The 26,603-nt window shown below is 41.1% G+C and overlaps 1 protein-coding gene across 9 annotated transcripts in view; it reads left to right on the top strand.

The window, feature by feature from the left end:
- Positions 1-26,603, top strand: part of DYSF (dysferlin) — a gene marked incomplete at its 5' end in the record, with an annotated part of 228,163 nt that overhangs the window by 169,958 nt on the left and 31,602 nt on the right. For all 9 annotated transcript variants that reach the window (XM_079721048.1, XM_079721046.1, XM_079721044.1 and 6 more), the window contains 2 exons: positions 18,276-18,374; positions 26,168-26,296. In XM_079721048.1, coding sequence (XP_079577174.1) covers positions 18,276-18,374; positions 26,168-26,296 — 228 coding nt within the window. The remainder of the gene's footprint in view (positions 1-18,275; positions 18,375-26,167; positions 26,297-26,603) is intronic.

The following is a 26,603-nucleotide window of genomic DNA, read 5'->3' as shown; positions in this document are numbered from 1 at the left end:
CAGTCACTTACCAATTTACAAACTTTTGTTCAATATTTTAGTTCTACCTCTATAAATGACACTTTTAAAGCAATATTATTTTTAAGTAATTGATTTTTCTTCTAGCTATGCCCACGTTGACTGTTTTGTTTTGTAGACCAGTCTTCCTCCTCCTGAGATCATCTTTATTCCTGAAATAGAGCCTATAGAGATTTCTGCAATTGGGATCAATTCATTATAAACATTCTCACTTTTTTTTTCTATTAAAAAATTTTTTTATTGCAGTATAGTTGCTTTACAACGTTGTGTTAGTTTCTGCTGTTCAGCAAAGTGAATCAGTTATATATATACATGTGTCCCCTCTTTTTTAGATTTCCTTCCCATTTAGGTCACTATATAGCTTTGAGTAGAGTTCTCTGTGCTATATAGTAGGTTCTCATTAGTTGTCTGTTTTATATATAGTAGTGTGTGTATGTCAATCCCAATCTCCCAATTCATCCTGCCCCCTTTCCCCCTTTGATATCCATAAATTTGTTCTCTACATCTGTGTCTCTATTTCTGCTTTGCAAATAAGTTCATATGTACCATTTTTCTTGTAATATTATATGATACTTGTTTTTCTCTTTCTGACTTACTTCAATCTGTATGAAAGTCTCTAGGTCTATCCACATCTCTGCAAATGGCACTATTTCATTCCTTTTATGGCTGAGTAATATTCCATTGTATAAATGTACCACATCTTTTTATTTTAAGGTATGTACATTGTTTATTTAGACATAATGTTATTTCACACTTAATATACTACAACATAGTGTAAACATAACTTTTATATGCATTTGGAGACCGAAAAATTCATGTGACTCTCTTTATTATGATATTTGGTTTATAGAGATGGTCTGGAACCAAACTCGCAATATGTCCATATGCCTGGATTTAGAAAGAGAATGTTCTATTGTTTCACTAGTTTGTTCATCATTTCTGAAAGGTTACCTTAGGATGCATATAACCAGTTAATTCAGTCAATCAAACAATATTTATTAAACACCAAGTATACACAAGTACCATTCTGGGCATGAAATACTAAAGTGTGTAAAACAGAGTCTATGTCTTCAATGAGGCTTTAATCTCTTGGGATTTCAAGAAGTGATAGCACTAAGAAGAAGATAAAATGTGGAAACACCATTCAGAGTGAGTGAGGGGTTTGCTTTAACTAAGGTAGTCACTTTGCCGTTACATTTTGATTGTTGCTTGAATGATGAGTAGGAGGCAGATATGTGGTTAAGGAAAAGCTGATGTCAAAATCCTGAGATGGAAAGGAGCTGACTGTCTAAGAGGCAGAAAAGCCAACATGGCTCGGAGTAGGGAACGAAGGGGAGAGTGGGGAGCAGGGTAATGAGCGCATGGGCACTTCAAGGACAGTGGATTTTTTTTTCTGGTTATAAAGAGAAGGCCTTGGGTGATTTTAAACTGAGGTATGGCCGGGTCTGAATCACACTTTAGAAAGTCCACTTTGGCTTCTGTATGCAGGATGGGCTATAAAGGAGGCAAGAGTTCTCAGGAGCACCTGACGTCCCTACTTAAAGATTTGTTCTTCTAGAAGACCAATTTAGAGGCTGTTGCCATAGTTGGGGTAAAAAATGATAGTTGAACAGTATTAATGGCAGGATATGTTTTAGGGATAGAACTTGTAGATCCTACCAATGAATTAGATGAATTAGAAGAAATCAAGGATGGTTCTTAAGTGTGAAGCCTGAACAACTGGATGGATAGGATGATACCATAATTGAGATTGGGAAAACCTGTGGGGAAGTGAACTAGGAGGGCAGGCAGAGAAATTCAAAGCTCTATTTTGTCCAGTCCAGTTTAAGATGCCTGTTAGACTTCAAAAAGATATATCAAGAGGCAGTTGGATATCTACAGTGAGAAATGTCAGTTGAGTTGTTCAGTGCTTTGCATTTCAATCTCATTCCTGCCACTCAGAAGCTAGGTATCTTTGGTTGACTTAGTTAACTTTTTGAGCTTCTATTCCTTCATTTAAAATTGGCATAATGATAATAAATAAAGTAATATTTAAACCCAAATCTCCTGAATCCTAGTCCAAAAGTCTTTTCACTCCACGATTCCCTTATTCTCCAGCTACTCATTTGCTGCCATTGTTTGGACATTCTTAGATCGTGTAACAGTCGGCAATGTCATCACTTTGTTTAATTTTTTTTCCCATTTTTTTTCCACATCTTCTTTATCCATTCCTCTGTTGATGGACATTTTGCCTCCATGTCCTGGCTGTTGTAAAAAGTGCTGCAATGAACATTGGCGTGCATGTATCTTTTTGAATTATGGTTTTTTTCCAGGTATATGCCCAGGAGTGGGATCACTGGGTCATATGGTAGTTCTATTTTTAGTTTTTTGAGCGCTTCTATACTGTTCTCCATAGTGGCTGTATCAATTTACATTCCCACCAATAGTGTAGGAGGGTTCCCTTTTCTCCACACCCTTTCCAGCATTTATTGTTTGTAGATTTTTTGATGATGGCCATTCCTGTTGCCTGGCAGGTGTGTGAGGGTCAGCCCCAGTGGGGTGTGTGTGTGTGTGTGTGTGTGTGTGTGTGTGTGGCTTTCCAAGTGTTTGGCAGCAGGCGTGTCTCACTTTTTAATTATTGTTTGAAAATATTTTTATTTCACCCTTATTTTAGAAATACTAGTTTCACTGACACTTATTTCCAGTCATCACTTTAAAGATACTATCTCACTAATCTCACTCTCTTCTGGCTTCCATTGTGCTGTTGTCTTCCTAAATATGAGGACTGTTTTTTTGCCTTTTTACTTTTAATTAGTTCTGGATGGTCAACCATTATCTCTTCAAATATTATATATTCCCCATTCTCTCATTTCCTTCTAAAATCCTGATTAGATCTTCAATGGACTTGCTCTATTCTCCATGTTGGTTCAACTTCCTTTAATATTTTGTGTTTCTTTGTGTTACACACTGGCTAATTTCTGAAGACATGTCTTCTAGTTCACTAAGTCTTGTTTCTAAAGGTTATGTAACCCCGCCTATTGAGTTTCAAGTCCTAAGTATTAATATTTTTATCTCGAAAAGTTCTCTTTTTTTCCAAATCTTCTTGTTTATTTTTGAAAGTGTCTTGTTCTTTTGCCATATTGTTAATGCCTTTATTTTTTAAACAGTTTTTTTTAAAGTCCTATTTCTGAAAATTCTGCTTTCTGTTGTCCTGACAGGTCTGATCTGCAGTTGGTGTTTCTAGCTGACTCTCACTCATGGTGCCTTGTTTCTTATGTGTTTCACTATTTCCGATTGTGAACTCATGTTCCTTGGAACTTTATCTGAGAGTTCTTTGAGGCCTGGATGAAAGTCACATTCTTTCAGAGAGGACACGTGTTTACTTTTACCAGATGCCTGGAAACACTACAAACTCAGATTCACTTAAAACTAAATGTTTGGCTTGGGCTTTTCGGGCCCCACCGTTAGTTTGCATTTCGGCTCCTTATTTCCCTGGATTTTTGCTTTTTCATTTGCCTCCAAGGATCTTCTTTATATTCCTATCAGCTCAGTAATGCATTTAAAAAGAATTTTAAAGGTATCTTATTAATTAATTTAGGTGTTCTTACTTGGAGGGTGTCTCTGGTCCTCTAGTTTGCCATTTTGCTGGAAATCAGTGTCTATGTTATAGTTTTCAATTTGACAGTCATGATGTCTTCATGCAGATTCTAGTTCCTTCAGGACCACATGCTCTAACTTCTTGTTTATGGGATCCTCTTGAGACTTCCTGTGGCCATAAATTGGTCATTTGTTTTCTTTTGTTTTTACTCAACCCTTTAACAGAGCACTTATCTTAGTCCTCATATTGTCCCCCTTCTTTTGAACCTTAATCTTTTCTTTTTGTCTTTACAGAGGGAAGTCCTTGCTTGCCAAGAACCAGGAGCCCCAGTGGCTCTTCCATTAGTGCATAGGCCCCCTTCTAATCTCAAACTCAGGTAAAAGGAAGACGGAAACAGTCTAAGGTTGTTGTAATTTTACCTTGCCAGTTAGGAATCCAGCAGGGTGGGAGAATTAAGGAGGAAAACAGGACCAGAGGCTTTTCTACTGGGCTGAAGAGTTTGTTTTCTATGTTTGTTGGGGCAGTCAGATGCTGGCTGGCTAGGTCCGAGCCACAATTCTTGCCTATGGAACCCTATATAGGAGTTTCTTAAATAAAGGAGAGCTGGCTCCAGGCAGGGGTGTTACTCAAGGGAAGTTTCTACAGTATTGGCTGTGTGGACCCTCAATCTTGTGAGCTCAGACACCTGATAGGTCAACTTTCTTAGGGCTAGATGCATATTTTTCAAGTTTCTAGACCAGGGTTACCAATGTATGAGTTTACAGTGAGAAATACTTCTGCCTGGGGGATGTGACCTTGGATAGTGATCCAGCCTGTGGTCTCTCTATAGGCTCAGCAGTTGGGAAGCCAAGTTGTGGCTGGAGATGAGTGAAGAATCAGAATGAGGAGAGAGGAATTCTGGGATTTGAAATTGAGTATCAGCTGTCCAAAACGGACTGATACCTCCATCTCCAAAGAAAGGGACAGTTTTAGTCCCTAACCCTGGGACCCTGCCTCTGATGATGCTGGTGTGAACAGTCAACTCTAACTCCTCTTCTCTTACATTTCCAGGACTGATCAGTTCCTTTTTTTCCTGACATAGTCTTTCCTTTTTTTCTGACATAGTCTTTCTCTAGATGTATTAGTACAATCTACCCACTTACAGTTAAGGCTCAGTGTAGAAGCTGCCTTTCCCTTTGAGACGATTTTGCCTCTCCTTGCTCTGAACCCCTCTGCATTGATTTCATGGTCTGATTCTCCGAGGGCAGCCCTATTTCTCTTAATTCCAAGTTTTGGGGGGAATGCTTTACTGCAGCTTATGGGTACCGACAACAATTTATCGAAAGACTTGGAAGCAAAGGTTTTCTGAGCAAAGGAATCAATGACAGGGTGTGTCTCCCAAGTGAGGAAGTATTTCCAGAAGGTGCCCAAGGCAATTTGTCTCAGTGCCCCGTGCTTGCACCTCTGGCCTTGAGAGTTTCAGGGGCAGTGTTTTCACCTTAATAACATGAATGGTTTTTACCTGTACTTTTGTATATATCAGATGTGCTAACGAGGAAGGTACTTATCTTCTCCTTAAAGCAGGTTTCCTAAGGACATGTATTTGGCACTATCGGTTTAGCAAGAATTATTGTATGCGCTTGAAAGTAACAAAACTGTACTTCTTTAAAAATATCTCTGGTTCAGATGTGTTGCCAGTGCAGCCTGGCCTCCCCCCACTCCCATTAGTTCTGATTAGGGAGGTTTGATGCCTGTCACTGTGTGTAATCTGGACCTTCCTTTGTGAGTCATTCCTTCTCTCATTTTCTCAGAGCAAATACAAATCGCCCATCCAATGACAAGTGAAGGCACAGGGGAGGCAAGGGGAGGGAAATCAGAGCCGAAATCTGTTAGCTATTTGGAGTAATTGGTTATTTGCTGTGTTTGCTGGTTGGGAAGCAGAGCACATACTTTACGGTCTCTCCTGTTACGGGGGCTGGAGTCACCCGCCGATATTGGATCCTCGTTGCCGGAGCCCTTGGCTCCGGGCGCCTTTCCCCTGCTTGGCATTCCTGTGGTCTCCTCGGGGGTGCACCCCTCCTCCCTCGATGCGCACTGCAGGGGGGACAGCCCAGGGTGAGACTTGTCTGGTGAACTCCAGGGCCTCATCAGGGAGGAAGAGGCCCCAGCCCCCACCTAGCAGCCCTGCCCGCCTCTGCCCCGTACTCCCCTCTTCCCAAGAGGTCTTTCCCCTGATCTATGAGGAAGAAGTTCATCTCTTCCCAGAGGGAAATTCTCGGCTTTCCTTGAAAATCTACAGGACAGGAAGTTCTCTCTGAGGTCTAATTTAATGCCTTCCTACCCCTGATGGTCCTGTCATCATCCCTGTCCCCTCCCGTTCCCCAGCCTGGGTCAAAACAGTGCTTGGAACTTGGTTCAGCTCTCACTGCTGAGTACAGGTCCCCCTGAGGATGCTCAGTGGAGCTTATCAACCTGCCCAGTGACGTGAGCACCTCTCTTACGTTCACTGAGGCATGGGAAACCAGCCTGAATTAGCAGCAAGTTCAAAATATAGAATATTTGAAAAGTAATATGACTTTGTGTATGAAAACTCACACAGTAACTAGAAAGTAGGTTGACTTTGGCACATAGTAGGCTCCCCCAAAATACTTCTAAAATTGAATTTAAGATAGCTAAGATTAGTGTCTGTAGTTTGATGAATGCTTCTGCAGCCCTGGGAAGGCCTTCAGAAATAGTTTTTCTCTTAAGTAGATGGCTGGAACTCCTGTCAAGCAAAACTGTCTACATAAGCAGAACCAAGGTAAGGCAAGTTTTTGCTCAGGCCCTACTGGAATCATCACAGGTTTTGAGTAGCGATGTCTCATTGCTTTCTTCGTAGGCTTGAACACTCTTCTTTCATTCACCCTGCTGGATAGATTCCATTCGTTTGGGCTTTCTGCATGGGTTATGGGGTCATGCTGTCCTCCGAGGACCAAGTCATGGGGCCCCCATACATACCTTAGGCTTCTGAGTTTGGAAGAGATTTTCCACAGGTCCCCCACCTCACTTGGGCCCTCCACCTGGATCAGGCCCGTAGTCAGATTTTCAGGTCCTGACCCTTCTCTGCTCACCATCTGCTTGACTTTGCCAGATTTCAGGCACACTGATTCACGGGGCCTTTTGGAAGCAATTCAGCATCTTGGTTAAAGATCTTCCTTTTCCTCCCACCTCTGCTGGTCCAGCTGGAAGTCAGAGTAAACAGAGTAGTGATCCCTTCCACAGACATGGAGGCAGAACTGCAGGGAGTGTCCACACGAGACTGAAAGCCCAGTGTTCCACTCGTGGGAATAATTAAGTGGGTTTTTTTGTCATTAGTGTGTAGAGTTCTGCTGAATCAACATGGTAGCTGACTGTGGGTGTAAGTCTGTGTGGTTTGGGGGGGCATGAAACTTTTAGTATGCATGGGGTGGGGTAGGTTCAGAGTCGGGGCGTTGCACGTCTAGGGGTTTGTCTGGTTTACATGGAGGTGTGAGTACTTGTATGTTATGTCTGTGTTTGTATTGATGTGTGTGTGAGCAAACAGACTCAGTTTTTAAATCTCAAGACATTAATTAAAGAACTAGAGAATCATCACATCATTATTCCAGTTCTGCAGATGTTGAGCTATGGGGCAGCAGCATTGGGGGTCAAACTGGTGATGTTGACAATATCAACAAGAGCGTTTATCACGGTAAACTTTATAGGTCACAAAATATCTTCACAGACACCAACTCGAAGCCTATACTAATCCCAGTGTTGGGTTCTAATATTACGATCTTGATGATGCTGATTTGTGCTAAGACAGAAATTACTTTCAACACAGTCTAGGATGGCTACCTTCTGGTTGACGTAGGCAATGAAGGCCTGCTTAAAATTAGTTTTAAAAAATGGAGGTGGGTATATAGTTCCCTATAGTGACTCCAAGGTTTAACATTGTAACCTTGGTGATAAAGGAATTTGACCATGAACTTTTCTCTTTGATTCAAGTGGTCATCCTGGGGAGAGAACACAAGCGATACCGCCTGCCTTCCCCAACTTTCCTAACTTCACAGAAAGTCAGGCTTGGAATGATTGTTGTCAATTGCCATCCATATTCATGAAATGCGTCAGGCTTACTGAATGAAAATGGGAGATTAAATGGTCTGAATGTGCCGTGCTGATTTGGGTCTTCGGAGGGATTAGGGTGCCCATTAGACTGGATCAAGCCTGGAGAAGCATGTCTTTGTTACATGGCTCTGGTTGCTCAGGAACTGAATGTTGGCTATTAGCTGAAATTGGAGAGGCCGTCAGTCCGTGCCTTGATCAGACTTGCTTGCTTGGCTGGCTGAATGGTGAGGGACCTTGAACCTTGGGCATGGGGAAATAAAGCTTTAATGGCCAGACTTCTTGCTAAAGCCTGAGGTGACACTCCAACAATCAAGCCATTTGCATTTGTTTCTCCTCTTTCTCGTGTTCCAAGACTAGATGCTTAGCTATTACAAAATGAGGTCAAGAGCACACATAGAATTAGAGAGTGTACGACCCTTTTCCTTTTGGAGCTTTGGATTATCGGATTCCACTAACGCCAGAGGGTGGCTTGGCTTTGGCACATCTGGGGTAAGACATGGGAGGACCATCCTGTTTCTGTGGGGCTCATTCTCATGGGGGGCTAACTTATTCTTGGGCTTCTTGAGGAAGGGATGGAAGAAGTGGGCATGAAGTAACTCCATCAGAAGCCAGGTTAGAGAAATAGCAGGAATGATATTTTCAAGTCACATCTGTGAGCGTGTTGAAAATATAACTTTATTTTTCTGTAATTCAACTTAATCTCTCTTTTGAGCTCACATTTTTCCTGGCAGAAAAGTCCTGGTAACTTCAACCATTTAGGTTTAAGCTTTAGTTAGTTTTGGATTTTTCTTCCTTGTCCTCACGCCTGGGAGGCAGCTGAATTCTGGGTTGGGCTTCCATAAGGTCATGACCTCCACAGGAAGTGACCCCTGGTCACTAGTGTGTGCGCACCCTGGATCTATTGGGCATACAGACCAAACAGAATATATCTCATTAACTCGACCAGAAGGCCCTTTCAGGTGTCCCGGCTCTCTCTCTCGACTACCTTTCAAGCCTTTCTGGGGAGCACGGCACAATTTGGCAGCTCCTTTGTGACACTCCGGGGTCTACAGGAAATGATGAGGACTCTCCCATGACACCCATGCAGCCGTCTTCTGTCAAGTGCCATATGCCCCAAATTCTCTGGCAATTTCTGGATGGCTGCTGCTTACCAGATCTCCAAGGTTACAGAGGGGTCTATGCCATGTACACTTTGGGGCTAACCTGTGGCAGAGGGTGTGGGGATGCCTTACCAGAAACCCTCACAGACTCTGGTTCTTGCTTCCTGTCCCACTCTACTCTTTCATCTCCTCTGTAAATAGCGGGAGAAGGGCTGGAAAGAACATTCTCTTAAACCTATTTTTTTAATGACATATTATCTGCTTTAGGAAATTTAAAAGCCAAGGATCTTGCCTCCCCCCGCCCCCGCCATGTCTAGGCATTCATATATCCGTCAGATATTTACTGGCCTCCAAATATGTGCCAGGCAATGTTCTAAGGACTGGATGGAGGTATAGCATTAAAAAAGATAAAGATCTGTGCCATCATGGGACATAATAAGCAAGTACCTAAATAAAATATATGGAGTGTCTGATGGTGATAATTGCTAGGGAGAAAAAGCAAGGAAGGGGGAATGAGAATTGCTGGGAGGGGGATAGTGATTTAAAATATGGTGAATAAGGAGGGGAAAACAGATCGTAGTTAGTCAAGACTTGAAGGAGGTGATGAAGTGACCCAGGGGAGGAATAGAGTTCCTGCCATGGGAAGAGCATGAGGGCTCTGGAGATGTTCGCAGACTGGGAAGGCCACCGGGGTGGGAGCAGCGTGAGTGAGGAAGCAATGGAAGGACGTGAGGTGGGGGAGGTGTGAGGGCCTGATCATGAGAGACTTTAGCTTGCTGTTGTTGTAAGGGCTTTGGCCTTATTCCAAGCGAGTTGGCAAATCACTGGATTTGAACAGAGAGGCGATGTGTTCCGATGTGTGTGGCTGTCGTATTGAGAATAGATTTGGGGGCAAGGGTGAAGGCAGGGAGGCCAGTTAGAAGACTGGTGCAACTCAGAATGGGAGAAAATATTTGCAAACGAAGCAACTGACAAAGGATTAATCTCCAAATTTTACAAGCGGCTCATGCAGCTCAATATTAAAAAAACAAACAACCCAATACAAAAATGGGCAGAAGACCTAAATAGACATTTCTCCAAAGAAGACATAAGATGGCCAAGAAGCACATGAAAGGATGCTCAACATCACGAATCATTAGAGAAATGCAAATCAAAACTACAATGAGGTATCACCTCACACCGATCAGAATGGGCATCATCAAAAAATCTACAAACAATAAATGCTGGAGAGGGTGTGGAGAAAAGGGAACCCTCTTGCACTGTTGGTGGGAATGTAAATTGATAGAGCCACTATGGAGAACAGTATGGAGGTTCCTTAAAAAACTAAAAATAGAACTACCCTATGATCCAGCAATCCCACTACTGGGCATATACCCTGAGAAAACCATAATTCAAGAAGAGTCATGTAGGGCTTCTCTGGTGGCGCAGTGGTTGAGAGTCCGCCTGCCGATGCAGGGGACGCGGGTTCGTGCCCCGGTCTGGGAGGATCCCACATGCCGCGGAGCGGCTAGGCCCGTGAGCCATGGCTACTGGGCCTGCGCGTCCAGAGCCTGTGCTCCGCAACGGGAGAGGCCACAGCAGTGAGAAGCCCACGTAATGCAAAAAAAAAAAAAAAAAAAAAAAAAAAAAAAAAAAAGAAGAGTCATGTACCACAATGTTCATTGCAGCTCTGTTTTTACAATAGCCAGGACATGGAAGCAACCTAAGTGTCCATCGACAGATGAATGGATAAAGAAGATGTGGCACATATATACAAAGGAATATTACTCAGCCATAAAAAGAAACGAAATTGAGTTATTTGTAGTGAGGTGGATGGACCTAGAGTCTGTCATACAGAGTGAAGTAAGTCAGAAAGAGAAAAACAAATACCATATGCTAACACATATATATGGAATCTAAAAAAAAAAAAAGAAAAGGTTCTGAAGAACCTAGGGGCCGGACAGGGATAAAGACACAGATGTAGAGAATGGACTTGACGACACGGGGAGGGGGAAGAGTAAGCTGGGACGAAGTGAGAGAGTGGCATGGCATATATACACTACCAAATGTAAAACAGATAGCTAGTGGGAAGCAGCCGCATAGCACAGGGAGATCAGCTCGGTGCTTTGTGACCCCCTAGAGGGGTGGGATAGGGAAGGTGGGAGGGAGAAGCAAGAGGGAGGAGATATGGGGATATATGTATATGTATAGCTGATTCACTTTATTATAAAGCAGAAACTAACACACCATTGTAGAGCAATTATACTCCAATAAAGATGTTAAAAAAACAAACCCCCAAAACAATCCAGACGATGGGGACCAGGCCCGTGGTGATAGGGGAGAATCGGTCTGATTCTGAGTATGTACTGAAGGTGGCGCCAACAGGATTCACCGATGGATGGAATGTGGAGCATGAGGAAGAGTCCGAAGTGACTGTGGGGGTTTTGACTTGAGCATCTGGAAGGAAGGAGTTGCACTTGCTTATAAGAGGAAGACTGTGGAAGGAGCAGGTGGGTGGGTGGGAGGTGTGATTAGGAGTTGGATTCTGGAGATGGCACATTCGAGAAGCTTATTAGATGTCTAGTCGGAGATGTTAAACAGGCAGCTGGAGTTCAGAGGAGTCATGCAGGTTGGAGAGAGCTCCACGTGGGGTTCCTCAGTGTATATGTTATTTAAAGACATCAAACTCGAGGGGAACCCCAAGGGAGTAAGTGTGGATGGGGAGAAGAAGGGGTCTGAGCCTGGAGCCCCAGGCCACTCAGATGATCAAAGCACAAGTGACAAGGAGGAATCAGCAGAGAATGAGAAGGCGTGACCAGTAGGGTGAGAGGACCACAACCGTGATGCTCTGTAAGGCAAGGGGGATGTTTCAGAGACAGGAGGTGACTGCCTCTATCAAATACTGCTGTTGGTTGATTTTTGAGGCCTGAGTCCTCGGTGACCTTGACAGGCAAGTTTCGGTGGAGCAGAGAGAATGGAAAGACAAGAATTAGAGACAAGTGTAGAAAACTCTAGACATTTTTCTGTAAAAGGAAGAAAGAAAGTAGGCGGGAGCCAAAAGTGCGCTTTGAGAGTTTTCTTTTTAAATGATGGGGGACTAGTGTCACATATTTGAACGCCGATGGGAATGAGCCAGTAGAGAAGGAAGCGTGATGACACAGGAGGGGGGGAAGAGGATCACGTCCTTGAATGGGTCAGAGGGCATGCGTGCAGGGGTGGCCTTGGGTCGGGGTGCAAGCAGAGCACCTTTGTAACAGGAGGGAGGGCGGGTGCGGTGCCGGTGCTGGTGGGGTTGCAGGGGGTGGGGTCTCTTCTGATGGCTTCTGTTCTAAGAGAAAGAGGAAGCAGGGTCACTGGCCCAGAGTGACGACAGGGAGGAGGTAGTAGAGGGCTGAGAGGAAAGGAGAAGGTGTGGAATGCTCGTGTCCGGCAGGGGCAGAGCAGAGGACCAGGGAGTTGAGATGGAGTGGACGACAGCAATGGACCCACTTGAGGCTGTGACATGAACTTGAAGTGAGACCAGCCTCTGGTTTGCTATTTCTCAGCCACGTTGCATGTGATGGGGAAGAGCTGGGTTTAAACCTAGGTTTGGTTGGCCAGAAATACAATGGAGCAAGAGAGGGCCAAGGGAATTTAGAAGTGGGGAAGGGCAAAGAGGCCAAATATGAACTAGCTAGGATGTAAATTATGATTCTGCTGCATGTATCATTTCTGTCAAGAATGAGGACGATTGGAAGAGGACTTACCTGCAGGATGCAGGGAGAAAAGGGGGGCTGAAATCACTGAGCAGCCGGCTAGCTGGGGTTACCAGGGGTTAGGAAAGTCACCAGCCCTGCTCCTGTGTCTGCTTAAGGAGAACCAGCCATAGAAATCACCTGGAACTTAGAGGGAAGAGGAAATTACAGCTGAGAGTTCTCGGGCAAAGTTGAGTGTGGTAAGACTTAAGTCCTGTTTGGTGGTCAATTGCTAGTTCTTTAAAAAAAAAAAAAAAGCTTAACTCTAATTTCCTTAAAATAAATACTTGAGATTTCTGCTTTTGTTCTTCTGTTAGAGGTTATATGCTTGTATTTTATCATCTGTTCTTTTTTATTTTAACACCTTTTTTTGCGATAATCCACATAAATACAAGCCCCTATTTAAAGTATTCAATTCGGTGGCATTTAGTTTATTAACAGAGCTGTGCAACCATCACCCATCATCAACTTTAGAATATTTTCATCATTCCAAAAAGAAATCCTGTACCCCAAGAGCAGTTGTCCCCCATTTCCTCCCAACCACTAATCTATTTTTTGTCTCTATGGGTTTGCTTATTCTGGACATTTCATATAAATGAAATCATGCAATGTGATCTTTTGTGACCACATATGAACTTCTTTCATGTAGCATAATGTTTCCAAGGTTCATCCAAGTTGTAACATGTATCATTTCTTCGTTGCTTTTTATTATCAAATAATGTGCCATTGTATGGATACGTCACATTTTCTTTATCCATTGATGGACATTTGGATTGTTTCTACTTTGGGGCTATTATGAATAATGCTGCTATGAACATTCATGTACAAGTTTTCGTGTGGACCTAAGTTTTCATTTCTCTTGGATATATAATGAGGTGTAGAATTCCTGGGTTCCTGGGTCATATGGTAACTCTCTGTTTAATCTTTTGAGGAACTGCCAGGCTATTCTCCGAAGTGACTGCAACATGTTACATTTCCAGCAGAAGTAGATGAGGGTTTCAGTTTCTCCACATCTTTACCAACACTTGTTATTATCTGACTTTTTGGTTATAGCCATCCTAGTGGTGTGAGATGTTCTCTCATTGTGGTTTTAATTTGCATTTCCTTGATGGCTAATGATGTTGAGCATCTTTTCATGTGCTTATTGGTCATTTGTGTATCTTCTTTCAAGGAATGTCTGTTTTAATCCATGGCTCATTTTTATTGCATTATTCATCTTTTTATTATTGAATTGTGTGAGTTCTCTATATATTCTGGTTACAAATCCCTTATCAGATACACATGGGCAAATATTTTCTCCTGTTCAGTGAATTACCTTTTCATTTTCTTGGTGGCGTGTTTTGAAGTATCCTCCTATTGTTCTTTATTTTTAAAACCTTACATTTTTAAAATTATGTAAGGAATACATGCATACAATGAAAAATTAGAAAACTTTGAGCGATACACAAAAATAAAAGGAATAAACAAAACATTTATAATCTTATCATTCACAGATAATTGCTGTGAACATTTGGGGTTTGATCCTTTTTTTTTTTTTTTTTGTGGTACACGGGCCTCTCACTGTTGTGGCCTCTCCCGTTGCGGAGCACAGGCTCCGGACGCGCAGGCTCAGCGGCCATGGCTCACGGGCCTAGCCGCTCCGTGGCATGTGGGATCTCCCCAGACCGGGGCACGAACCCATGTCCCCTGCATCGGCAGGCGGACTCTCAACCACTGCGCCACCAGGGAAGCCCTGGGGTTTGATCATTTAATTAAAAAGAATTCTCATTATCCAGTTTTTAACCTGTTGTAAATCTCATACATTGTGAATAACTTTCCATGTCAATAAACATTTCTACATCATTTTTTTATGTTGTACAACATTTAATCACATGGATGTACAGTTTACCCAAAAAGTTCCTTATTGTCAGATGCTTAAGTTGTTTTTCCCTGTTATAAATGTAGTTAAATCTCTATGCATATCTATAAATACTTTCTTTGAATAGATTTCTAGAATGGGAATGATGGGTCAAAATGTAGGCACATTTTTGGGGCTGTAGAAACATGCAGCCAGATTGCCTTCCGGAAAGATTGTGGCCAGCTACGCTCCTGCTGGCAGTCTGTGAGAGAGCCAGCCCTTGGTCAGAAGCTAACCTGGTCCACAGAAAAAAGCAATACTATTGTCAGTAGCACTGTGATAGGCACTGTTCTAAGCACTTTATACATATGACTCATTTATTCCTCACGATAACTCTGTCAAATTGATGCTAGTGTTTTTCCATTTTACAGACAAGATAATTGAGGCACAGAGAAGTTAAGTTTTGCCCAAGGTCACACAGCTAGGAGTGGCAGGATTTGAACCCTGAGGCAGACTCCCTTCTGGGAGAAAGCCTGGTACTGTTAAGTACAATGCTGGCTATTGCTTGAAGATAGTCTTTACAATGCTAAGAAAGTTTCCTTTTATTCTTAACTCATGAGAGCTTCATTTAGAAATAACTAAAAATTTTATAACAATTTTATAACCCCTCACACTCCCTTCTTTTTTGCCTATATAGATCAGGGGTTGACAAGCTTCTTCTTAAATGGCCAGGTAGTAAATACTTTAGGTTTGGGGGACATAAGGTCTCTGTCACAACTACTCAGCTCTGCTGTTGTAGTTAAGAGGCAGCCACAGACAATATGTAAATTACAAAACCAGGTGGCTGGCTACCGGGCCATAGTTTGCAAATTTCTGTTATAGATGATTATTTGGGTTTTCTCTCCTTGCTTATTGATACTGAGCCACTCCTGCATTCTGGAATAATCCAGTCTGGCCATGCAAAATCTACTGCTGCAATCTATTTGTCAGTATTTTATTTAGGACCTTTATATCTCTGTTCAGGAATAGGATTGATGTGTGTGTGTGTGTGTGTGTGTGTGTGTGTGTGTGTGTGTTTGTGTGTGTGTGTCCCCTGGTCAGGCTTCACAAAATGAAAGGGAGAAACTTCATTTTTCTCCTATGCTGTGGAACAAAGAATGATCTATTCTTTGAGAGACTGATAGAACCTGCCTCCAAAGAAACCATCTTGGCCTGATGTCTTTTTTGGAGGTAGTTCTTTGAGATCTCTTCCACTTTCAGGAAGTGATCTCTTCATGTTTTCTATTACTTTTGAATTAATTTTGGCAATTTATATATATTTTTAGAAAGTTACCCACTTCATCTAGATTTTCCAGGGTTTTTCCATTGCTTTGGGTGTAGCAAATCTCTTAATTTTTTATTCTCTCCATAATATCTTTTTATTTCATCTTTCTTATTCCTAATGGTGTACCTACTTTTTAACATTAGATTTGGTAAATAATCTAATGTTTATTTTATTGGTCTTTTGAAAGTTTGCTCTGGGATTGAATTATCAGTTGTAATATTCTCCATAATTCTACTCATCATTTTCAAATTATCTTCCTACTTTTCTCTAATTTCTTGAGTTATCAGGTTATTTATTTTCATTCTTTTTGTATAAAAGCAAGAATATTTAAGACTAAATTTTCTTTTGAGTACAGACTTGGCTACCAAATTTTAAGGCATAGCCCTCTTACTCTTGGTATTTTCTAAGGATCTGTGATTTTAGTTTTGGTATTTCCTTTGACTCAGAAGGGTTTTAAGAGTACATCTTTAAATTTCTAAAAGGTTGGGATTTTTGATTTTTGAGTTTCTCATTAGTTTCTCATTTTATTATTGAGGTCAGAGAGTGTGACTGGTAATGGGTTTATTCCTTGGACTTTATTGACATTGGCTTTGTGGCTTTTAATTTTTTCTAAGTGCTCCAATGGTACTGGAAAAGAAGGTGTAAGTTCTGTTTTTAGATTACATGATGTTTGTGTATTTAAACGACACTGTTAATCATATTACTCAGAGTCTCTGACTCCATATTCTTTTTAAAAAAAAATTTACTTGGTTTTTCAAGACTGAGGGAAATGTAATGACTTTCCCACAGCTATCGTGTTCCTGTCATTTCCTTGTACAAAACACACTGATTGTTGCCTTTTTATGCCTGACTCTGAGCCTGAGTCATAAACTCAGATCTTTAAGTATCTGAGCTGGGGAAGAAAAGAAAGACTTAAGAGGAATCAAACAGCTAACTTGAATTCCATTCTAACCATTCCTACCTCTATGTACATATTTGCCTGTGTGTTAGCGTGTGTACTTTGGGGGGATATATGTGTGTTTCAGCATACACATCTCTCTTGGGCATGATTGTGTAAATATGTTCTTTTGTGTGTCCGTGATTGGGTGAGTTTGATATGTGTGTCTGTGTATGTTTATTCATCCATGGCATCTTTTTCTTCAAACTGAACTTAAAACATCACGGCTGGTGTCTGCCTTGCTGGCTGTTTTGAGAGTCATTACAACTCAGAAATCTCTGCTACCCTGTATCTTAACCCACCTGAACCTCTTTTCCCCTTTTTGGCTGCAGAAGATCCTCCTGGTAAGTTGGTCAGACAGAGACTGTCTGTAGACTCAGCCTTACTCTGGCACCCACTTGGTGCTCTGTCTAGGCACCATATTCTGGCCACACAGATGGTGTTAGGGCCATACTTCCAGGATGGGTGGAGACTCTGAGAACCTCAGTCCATGCTCTCCCCATTGTACCTGTTCAAGTTCCCTTGGTCTGCCTGCAGCATGTGCTAACACTTAATAAGGTGGAGCTTGACGGACTGGGCATTGGTCTAAAGGGAGCACCAGCATTTCCAGAAATTCATGATGGGGTTCAGTTCATTTTATGGAATCAGAGCAAGCTCCTGGGAGATCCCCTAGTTGACCGCCTCATACAGAGGAGGAAAGCGGGCCCCAGAATGGGCTCTCCCAACACCTTGTCCTGGGCCCTTCCCATGGAACTGGGTGAGCTTTGCCGGCAGCACAGACCCAGTGCCTGGGCCTGCGTGGGTTTTGGGGGAGGCCAGGGAGAGTGATGATCCCACCTTCAGAGAGCTTGCTGACTCCCTGAGTGACAGGACACCTGCACAGGGCACAGCTGAAGGAGCATTCTAGACACAAGAGCCAAGAGGGCCTTGTCCAGGAAGAGTTAAATGGCAGGGAGACCAGTGTGTACCCCAACAGGCCCGTCCACCTTTGCCCACAGATATGAATAAGCGAAGGAAGGAAGGGGCAGAGAGTGTGTTGTCACAACCTTCCTTCCTCCTCACCTAATTTCCCCCATTGAGCATAGTGTCTTTTGAATAATGAGCACTTAGTATTTGTTGAATTTCAGGGACTCTGCCTTGATTTGACCTTGCAGGAGACTAAGTTCTGATTTTGGAAGCTTTCTTTTGGCTGGGGTCTGGTGGGGATCAGGATAGCCCTTTGGGGTCTGAGTTTTCCTGGGTCCTGTATTTTATTAATAAATAACACTTTATTGACATTTCTCCCCAAAGAGTTATCCTATGTATCCTCTGATTTTAGCCTCAGTATGCCCCTGGAATGCAGGGGGACTGTGATGATTATGCCCATTTCACAGAAAGGAAAAGGGAGGCCCCAAGAGCTTAACAGAATCACACAGTGCAGGTAGGCAGGGCCAGGGCGAGAGCCTCTGCCTCTCAACACCAAGCAGGTGTGAAGACCTTTCTCCTGACTGCACAATTGGCCCCTGGAGAGGCAGGGAGTTCCAGCTCTCTGCTCCCCCGAACTCACACCAGCAGGAGAGATTGGCAGTCCAGGCCAGCCCATCAGCCTTGCTTGGTGTTGGTCCAGAAGAACCTTGCTTGACAAATTCTGTTTCTGAAACAGTCTCTTTTTTTCTACCCACTCAGGAGGAGGAGTTCATTGATTGGTGGAGCAAATTCTTTGCCTCAATAGGGGAGAGGGAAAAGTGTGGGTCCTACCTGGAGAAGGACTTTGACACTCTAAAGGTGAGCACTCCTCACAATGTCCTCTTCAGTCTAGCAGTCCCTGGGCACGTGCACTGGGCAGCGGGAGATGCAACTGAAAGAGAATATGTGTATACATAAATGTATATGCATATATATTTATGGGTGAAATGATACCTGGGATCTGTTTTAAAATGCTCAAGAAAAGTAAGGATGAATTATTTAGATGATGTGGGTCACCCTCTGATAGATGTTCAAAATATTAAAGACGATTGAAATTGCAAAATATTGAAAATTGTTAAAGCTTGGAGATGGGTACTTAGGGATTTGCTATTCTATTCTGTCTCTTTTAAAGTTATTTGAACTTTTCTATTATAAAAATTTTCCATTAAAATAAAAAGGAAAGTCAATGTGAGAATGTACCTCTGATTCCCCCACCTCTGCAACTGGGATAGAAATTACCCAGCACATATAAAAATATGGTAAACTCTGTTTCTGTGGAAAAAAAACCCAGAGCCCGAAAAACACCACAAAACCAGGGATGAGTCAGCCAAATTCTGGTATTTTGAGGAAATTCCACAAATACGGTTATACTTTTTAAAAGCAGACTACTTTTAAAAAAGATAACCAGAGGTGATTCAAAACTACTCCCTGAAGGAGTTACATAGTGTCATGGAGAGGGTTACCAGGTAAAATTCAGGATGCTCAGTTACACTGGACTTCAGATATATAATGAATAATATTTTAGTATAAATATGCTTTAAATATTGCACAGACATACTTATCTAACAACTATTTGTTGTTTATCCTAAATTCAAATTTAACTGGGTGTCCTGTATTTTCACTTGCTAAACCTGGCAGCCCTACCTAGAGAGCAAGAAGGGGCCAAGGCTGTCAGACATGCAAGAAAAGCCCAAGGAGCTCCCTAACAGGGACTAGATGAAGGGGGCTTGAGGCTTATTGGAGTGGTGGGTGACCAGTATGGAGGGTGATCTCACAAGGTGGCCAGAGCTGCCTCTGGTACGTTGGACGCCCCCATGTCATTGTACCTGGAGACCTGGAGGGGCAGAGATGAGGCCTCAGGCAGCAGCAGTCAGAAGGCTCAGGCCTCCCCAGGCAGCTTTGTTGACTTGGTAGGTGGGTGTGTGAGGCTGGGCAAAGAGACAGAACTATTTGCGTACCAGGAAGAAGGTCCGACACATTAAGTCTGGCATGTGGTACTGTGGCCTTGCCAAAAAATGAGAAAAGCCAAGTAAGAATGAGGACTCCTGCCAGGGTGGCCCATGGCCCTGGCACCCTTGCCACTCCCTCAGATGCCGGATGCTGAACTGGCACCCAGCCCACCAGCTTGACCTCTCTGAGATCTGTGACAGTTTCCAAGTGAAAATGGGCTGTCTAAAAACAAAATGCATTCAACCTGTTTCTGGGGGGAAAAGCAGATCTGGAAGAAACGCTGGTCCTTTAGGGATCAGTAACCACCACCACCAACATGGGTCTTTGAAAAATAGCTTGTAGTATTATGGAGAGAATGGAGTACACAATGGGTGGGGGGAAAAACCCATATTTTGGAAATTGCTATCATAGGGAAAAAAAGACAACTCATAGTCACAATAGTGAAAGATAGAAAACAAAGATACAGCAAGAAAGCAGAGAAAGGCAGAAATCATAGAAAAACACAATAGAAAAAGAATAATTTTCCTAATAAATAAAACTGGGTTACAGTCTTTTACTAAGTGATAAGGACTCAGACTTCATCAAAAGTCAAAATTCATTATAATGTCTTTAAAAGACACATCTAAGACAATACAACTTAGAATGGCTAAAATAGTAAATATTTTGGCAAACAAAGTAAAGTAAGTGCGAACAAAAGAGAAACAGATAGAAACTAAAGTAAAAAGCAAAGGAAACAAAATGGAGTGTTTTGTATAAATAAAAGATGTACATCTCAGTGCAAAAACTCCCAAACATTAATGTATGGAACAATAAAGCTTAGAAATCCTTAAAGCAAAAATGGATAGGAATATATAAAGTAATACCTCACACAAATGAAGGCATGAAATTACAGAAATTAAAGTTGCAGTGGTGATTTAATGCACCTCTTTCCTAGACAGATGAAACAGGCAACCAATAAATAAGGAAATAAAAGATCTGAATAACAAGGTAAATATTTTCTAAGCTACATCAAGAGTAGTTCTAAAATAGAGGATAAAAATAATTTAAAAATGGAAAATGAGTTTTTCCTAATGCTCAGAGAACGCTTACAAAATTTGATCACATATTAGGTTAGTAATAGGTTACCAAAAGCAGAAATCATACAAGACAGATTTAAATGCAATAAAATGAGAAATTAATAACAAAAGTTTAAACAAAAAGACCAACCACTTGGAAATTTAAAAAGTATTTTATTGGGACTTCCAGTATGAACATGGCTGCATAAGTCAGCATTTTTCACTTTTTCTCTTTGGAAATCATTCAAACCCACAAACTTCATTTTCAGTAAAAGTTGGAAACAAATAAAACCCGCAGACTCCAAAATACATGTAAGGGCTGTCCAAAGGCAACTGAGATTGGGTAGAAGCCACTCGGCAGTAAATGAAGAGAAGATGCATGAAAATGATGAAAGGTCATAGTGGTAGCAGATCTCAGAAAACCCCATACTTCCTAATAAAAGAATGTTGATAATTATTTAAGACGGGCTATGGATTCATGGGGACTTATTATCTATTCTCTTTACTTTTGTGTGTGCTTGAAAATTTTCATAGCAGATAGTTAAAAATATAATTCCCGAAATTGAAATTTCACTGTAACATATAAAAATATATTCTTTGTTCACAACAATGGACATGGGAACTTTGGAGACAGGCTCAGGCTGGTGACAAAAGCCTCTTAGACCTGATTTGGTTCAGAGAAACAGAGAAGTTGGAGCTACACAAGAATCACACAGATGAACCATATTTGTAGGGAACAGCCTGCCTCTGTTATGGGAACAAAGGAAATAACTGGTCTAGGAAAATCTAACACATTTAGTGACAAGTAATAACAAAAAAAATAGCACAGTATTAATTTAAAAATACTATAAAAATAAGAAGAGAAAATATATAACAAAACTTAACCAAAAGAAGAGGATATATACCCACCAGAAAAATTTCTCCAAGGAACAGATGAGATGAAAGATTTTGCTGTTAACTTTTTAGAAATAGGGTGGTCAGAATGCAAGCAGAAATAAAAGAATGAAGGGCTGGTGAGATGAGAAGACATGAAATATGAGCTAGTAAGATTCAGGAAAGAAGGAGAAGAAAACATGAAATTGGAAAGAGCACAGGACAGAATGGCCACATTGGAAAACACAGAAAGGGGCATAGAGGGCAGAATGAAATGGAAATAAAGAAAGAGTTATAAAAGAATAAAGAGAAAATGACAAGCATAGTAGTCAGGGAAAGGAGATCCAACATTTGCATAATTGGAGTCCGCAAGGAAGACAACCAAAACAAGGAACTAAAATAAACAGTTGATAGTTTAATAAAACTTCACTGAAATGAAAGAATACTTGAGTACGCATACTAGAAGGTCTGCTGTGTGTCAGGAAAAATTGACCCAGATTGGTCAACCCAGGGACATATTCTAGTGTAGTTATTGGACATTAGAGATAAAGAAAAAATTCTTTGGGTAGTCATACATTCTCCCCCAACAAAAATTTAAATAATTTAAAAAAGGAAAGAAATCAAGGTGACTTCACTTTCTCTACAACATTTAATGCCCAAAGACAATAAAGCACCATGTGTAAGATCATCAGGGAAAGAAAGGGTGACCCAAGGATTTGACATTCAGCCAAGCTGCCCTTCAAGCGTAAAGGCTACAGACACACAGGTATTCACATTCAGGAGACAGGTAGTATGGCTCCCAGGAGCCTGTCTTGAGGGACTCCTACGGGATGAATTGGAGCTCATCTAGGAGCCATCTCAACTTGGATGTAACTGGGAAAACCATAACAAAAGGACTGGTTGTGAGCATATTTTACCTTAAGCCTAAGATGGAAACAACTGAGAGGGTTAGGGTAACTGGACAGAATGTAAATACCGTATATACTGAAAAGGTAGAAATGATAAAACTGACAAAAGTTAGGTAAAGGAGGAAAGAGAATGGAATACAGAGTAAGAGCACTGATAGTCATATTACAGAATAAATAGGATTGCCAGATATTATCTAAAATTGGCAAATCACGAAATGTGGAAACAACCTAAATGTCCATTGACTGATGAATGAATAAACAAAATATGGTAATTACATACAATAAAATATTATTCAGCCTTAAAAAGGAAGGAAATTCTGACCCATGCTACAACATGGGTGAATCTTTAAGACATTATGTTAAGTGAAATAAGCTAGTTGCAAAAGGGCAAATACTGTATGATTCCACTCATGTGCAGTATTTAGAGTAATACATTCATAGAGACAGAAAGTGGAATGATGGTTGCCAGGGGCTGGGGGCGGGGGGCGGGGGGAGAAAGGGAATTATTGTTTAGTGAGTTTGAGGTTTCAACTGGGGGGGATGAAAAAAATTCTGGAGATAAATGGTGGTGATGGGAGCATAAAAGTGTGACTGTACTTAATGTCATTGAACTGTACACTTAAAGTGGTTAAAAAGGTACGTTTATGCTATTAATATACATAATATATAAATATAAAAAATAAAATTGGCAAATCAAATAATAGGCATATAAGCAAATTATAAGCAAACAGCACAAACATAAACATTAAGATAGATAATATTGTCTAAAACTAGGTGATGGAGAGGGAGAGGGAGGAAGATAAAATTTGATTATTTTATCATTGCTATAGGGGGGAACCCATGAATACTGCCCCTAAAGACAGAATAATATTAGAGCATAAACTCAGGTCATTTTAGCTCTCAGAAATACTAAAACACACACACACACACACACACACACACACACACACACACACACAGAGAAAACAGACCATGCAAAGATTTTTATTTATTTTTTTATTTTTATTTTTTTTTGCGGTACGTGGGCCTCTCACTGTCGCGGCCTCTCACTGTCGCGGCCTCTCCCGTTGCGGAGCACAGGCTCCGGACACGCAGGCTCAGCGGCCATGGCTCATGGGCCCAGCCGCTCCGCGGCATGTGGGATCCTCCCAGACCGGGGCACGAACCCGTGTACCCTGCATCGGCAGGCGGACTCTCAACCACTGCGCCACCAGGGAAGCCCCATGCAAAGATTTTTAGAAAAACCCTATGAAGCTAGGAAATATAATATAAACATATTACATGACTATGTAAATATAATACAAATGTAAAACCAGACCAAACATATCTGTCATATCAATACATGTCATATCAATCATTTATTAATCACAAAATTTAAATCAAATCTCAAAGCAAAATCTAACTCTAAAATAAAAAGCTTCATAAAGGTTGAAAATAAAAGATTGGGAAAATGTGTCCCAGGCAAATGCAGATGAAAAGAAAGCAGAAGTCACAATCTTAATATTAGATGAGGCAAAGAATAGCACTTTAGAATGCTAAATGCTGCAGTTCCTAGGTATGACGGTCATGAGAATATCTATGTAAATACCTCAATATTTACAAAACAGAAATTACAAGAGATAGAAGAAGAAATAGAAGTATACTGGTTTGTGGGGGTGATTTTAATTCACTTTTCTCAGTTCATGTCAGATCAAGGGGACAAAATCATGAGAGGATATAGAAGACTAAAGTAATTACTAACCTGATTGAACCTGGTAGCCTGAAAATAGAGACACCCCTATGGCACATCTACAAAATTGACATATATACACTACTAGGTATAAAATAGATAACTAATGAGAACCTACTGTATAGCACAGGGAACTCTACTCAATGCTCTGTGATGACCTAAGTGGGAAGGAAATCTAAAAAAGAGTGGATATATGTATGTATACATATAACTGATTCACTTTGCTGCACAGCAGAAACTAACACAACATTGTAAAGCAACTATACCCCAATAAAAATTAATTTAAAAAAACCCAAAACAAAAATTGACCATGTGATAGAGCATAAAGAAAATCTTAATAAAATTCAAAAAGTGGCAAAACACTGACAATGTTTTCTGAATATAATGCCATAAAATTAGAAATTAATAACAAGCTCAAAAGCACAAGAAAACTTCTATCTGGAAAATTTAAAAAAATCAACTCTCTTTTAACAATTCTTGGTGAAAGAGAAAATATAAGAGAAATTGCAGAATATCTGGGAAGCAAGGATAAAACGCTACCTTTTAGAACTTACTTGTTACAGTTAAAACAGTATTCAGAGGAAGTTTATAGCCCTAAAAACTTATGTTAAAACAAAAGAATGAAAACCAGTTACACATCTAGCTTTTAGATCAAAAAGTAAAAATAAAACTATAATTATGGAATGCCGAGAAAAGAAAAATGAAAACATTATACATGAAAACAAATGGGGCAATACTAAGGCAGTAGTAAACAGAGGCAATTTCATAGCAATAAGTGTTTTCCTTATCAGAAAAGAGGGAACAAAGTAATTAAAATTTCAACTGAAGAAATTAGAAGAAAAAAAATCCTTAAAATAGTAGAAGAAAATAATAGAAATAGAAGCAGAAATAAGAAACTAGAAAAGAGAAAACGGTAGTATAGACACCTCGAAGAATTGTTCTTTTGATTGAAATGATGCAACGATATAAATATGGCAAGAAAATATTCAAAATGATACATACCAAATGTTAACCAAATAATTAGTTGTCATTTTTGGAAGTCAGAATTTAAGGCAATGATAATATTTTCTTTATATCTACTTACATTTTCTAATTTTTAATAATGAACCTATATCACTCACATAATTAATTATTTCTTAGAAGAGATAGAACTTGGGCTTCATGGAAGAGAAAGAACTAAAACTAGGCCTAATGAGAAAAAATGTTTAGCGAGATGAGAAAGGAACTTACCTGAAGTACAGTAGGCCCTCTGTGCCCGCGGGTTGCATATTTGCGGATTCAACACATGGAATCCGCAGATATGGAGGGCCGACTATCTTGCCGGTCAGTTTCAGATACAACCAATTTTAGCATGTATATTAAGGGGGTTAATATCACTATTAATTAGGTACATTTTATCATCTATAATAGAAGACTACTGCTTCGTTTAAGTCTAAGCAATGCTCTAACAAGTAAAAGTCATTAAGAGGAGAGAAACAAATATCTTGAGTTGACAAATTTAAAGTGGTGCTCAAGAGACATCCTCAGCCCAGTATTTGATACACTGCCATTTGGACATCCTGGACAGTAAGTATTTTGCTGACTTGTGAATCTTCTAGAGTTCTGTCTTGATCTTCAAATAAAAAGTTAGTTAACTTTTCATTTATTTGTTTGACTGTGATCTTATTCTCCAAAAACGCACCACCCATGTATCTGATGACTCTCGGGTATCTAGAATATTGGATTAATCAGAAAGCCCTGTTTTCCAACGTTGCTGAACAAACGTCGTCCCCTCTTACTTCCTTCTCTGGTTTCCACACCCCCCCCCCCGCCATTTCTCTCTCTCATCTCCATGATTTGCATCCTTTTTATCTCTGCCTTTGTTCTCTTCTTCTCTGCCCCTCTTCCTTCTTGGCCTCATCTCTTACCTTCACCTCTCCCACCTGCCTTCCTCTTGGCCTTTGTTCTCTAATTTGCTTATGGCGTTTCCCCCTCATTTTCTTCTCTGTCCTTTCTCTCCTTTCCTTTCCTTGAACACTATCATGTTTCCTCTTTCCTTGCTGTCCCTCTTCTTTCTCTCTTTCCTTTGTCCCCCTCTTTTGTCCCCCCATGTGGCAGGTCTATGACACACCACTGGAGAATGTGAAGGACTTTGAGGGCCTGTGTGACTTTTGTAACACCTTCAAGCTCTACCGGGGCAAGACTCAGGAGGAGATGGAAGACCCATCTGTCATTGGGGAGTTTAAGGTAAGTCCTTGAGGACACATCTCTAACCCAGGGGGGCCCAAGACTGGAGTGGCAGCAATGAGTGAAGGGGGTGGGGGCAGAGGTACTGTAGTGACATCAGTAATGACCCCAGTGCTGCGGTTGGTGACCATGTGGGTGATGGAGATGGTGGCGGTGACGGTGATGCTGCTGATGCAGAATGTGATGGGGGTGATGGGATGGCATTGGGCTTAGTGATCGCAGTGGTGATGACTCTGGCAGACATGAGAGTAAGGGACATAGTGGTGATTGTATTGGTGACACTGGGGATGAAAATTAAAGTTGACCC

Source organism: Hyperoodon ampullatus (assembly GCF_949752795.1).
Source record: "Hyperoodon ampullatus genome assembly, chromosome: 15".
In the NCBI taxonomy this organism is placed as follows: Eukaryota; Metazoa; Chordata; class Mammalia; order Artiodactyla; family Ziphiidae; genus Hyperoodon; species Hyperoodon ampullatus.
This window is presented reverse-complemented; position numbering and strand designations above follow the sequence as displayed.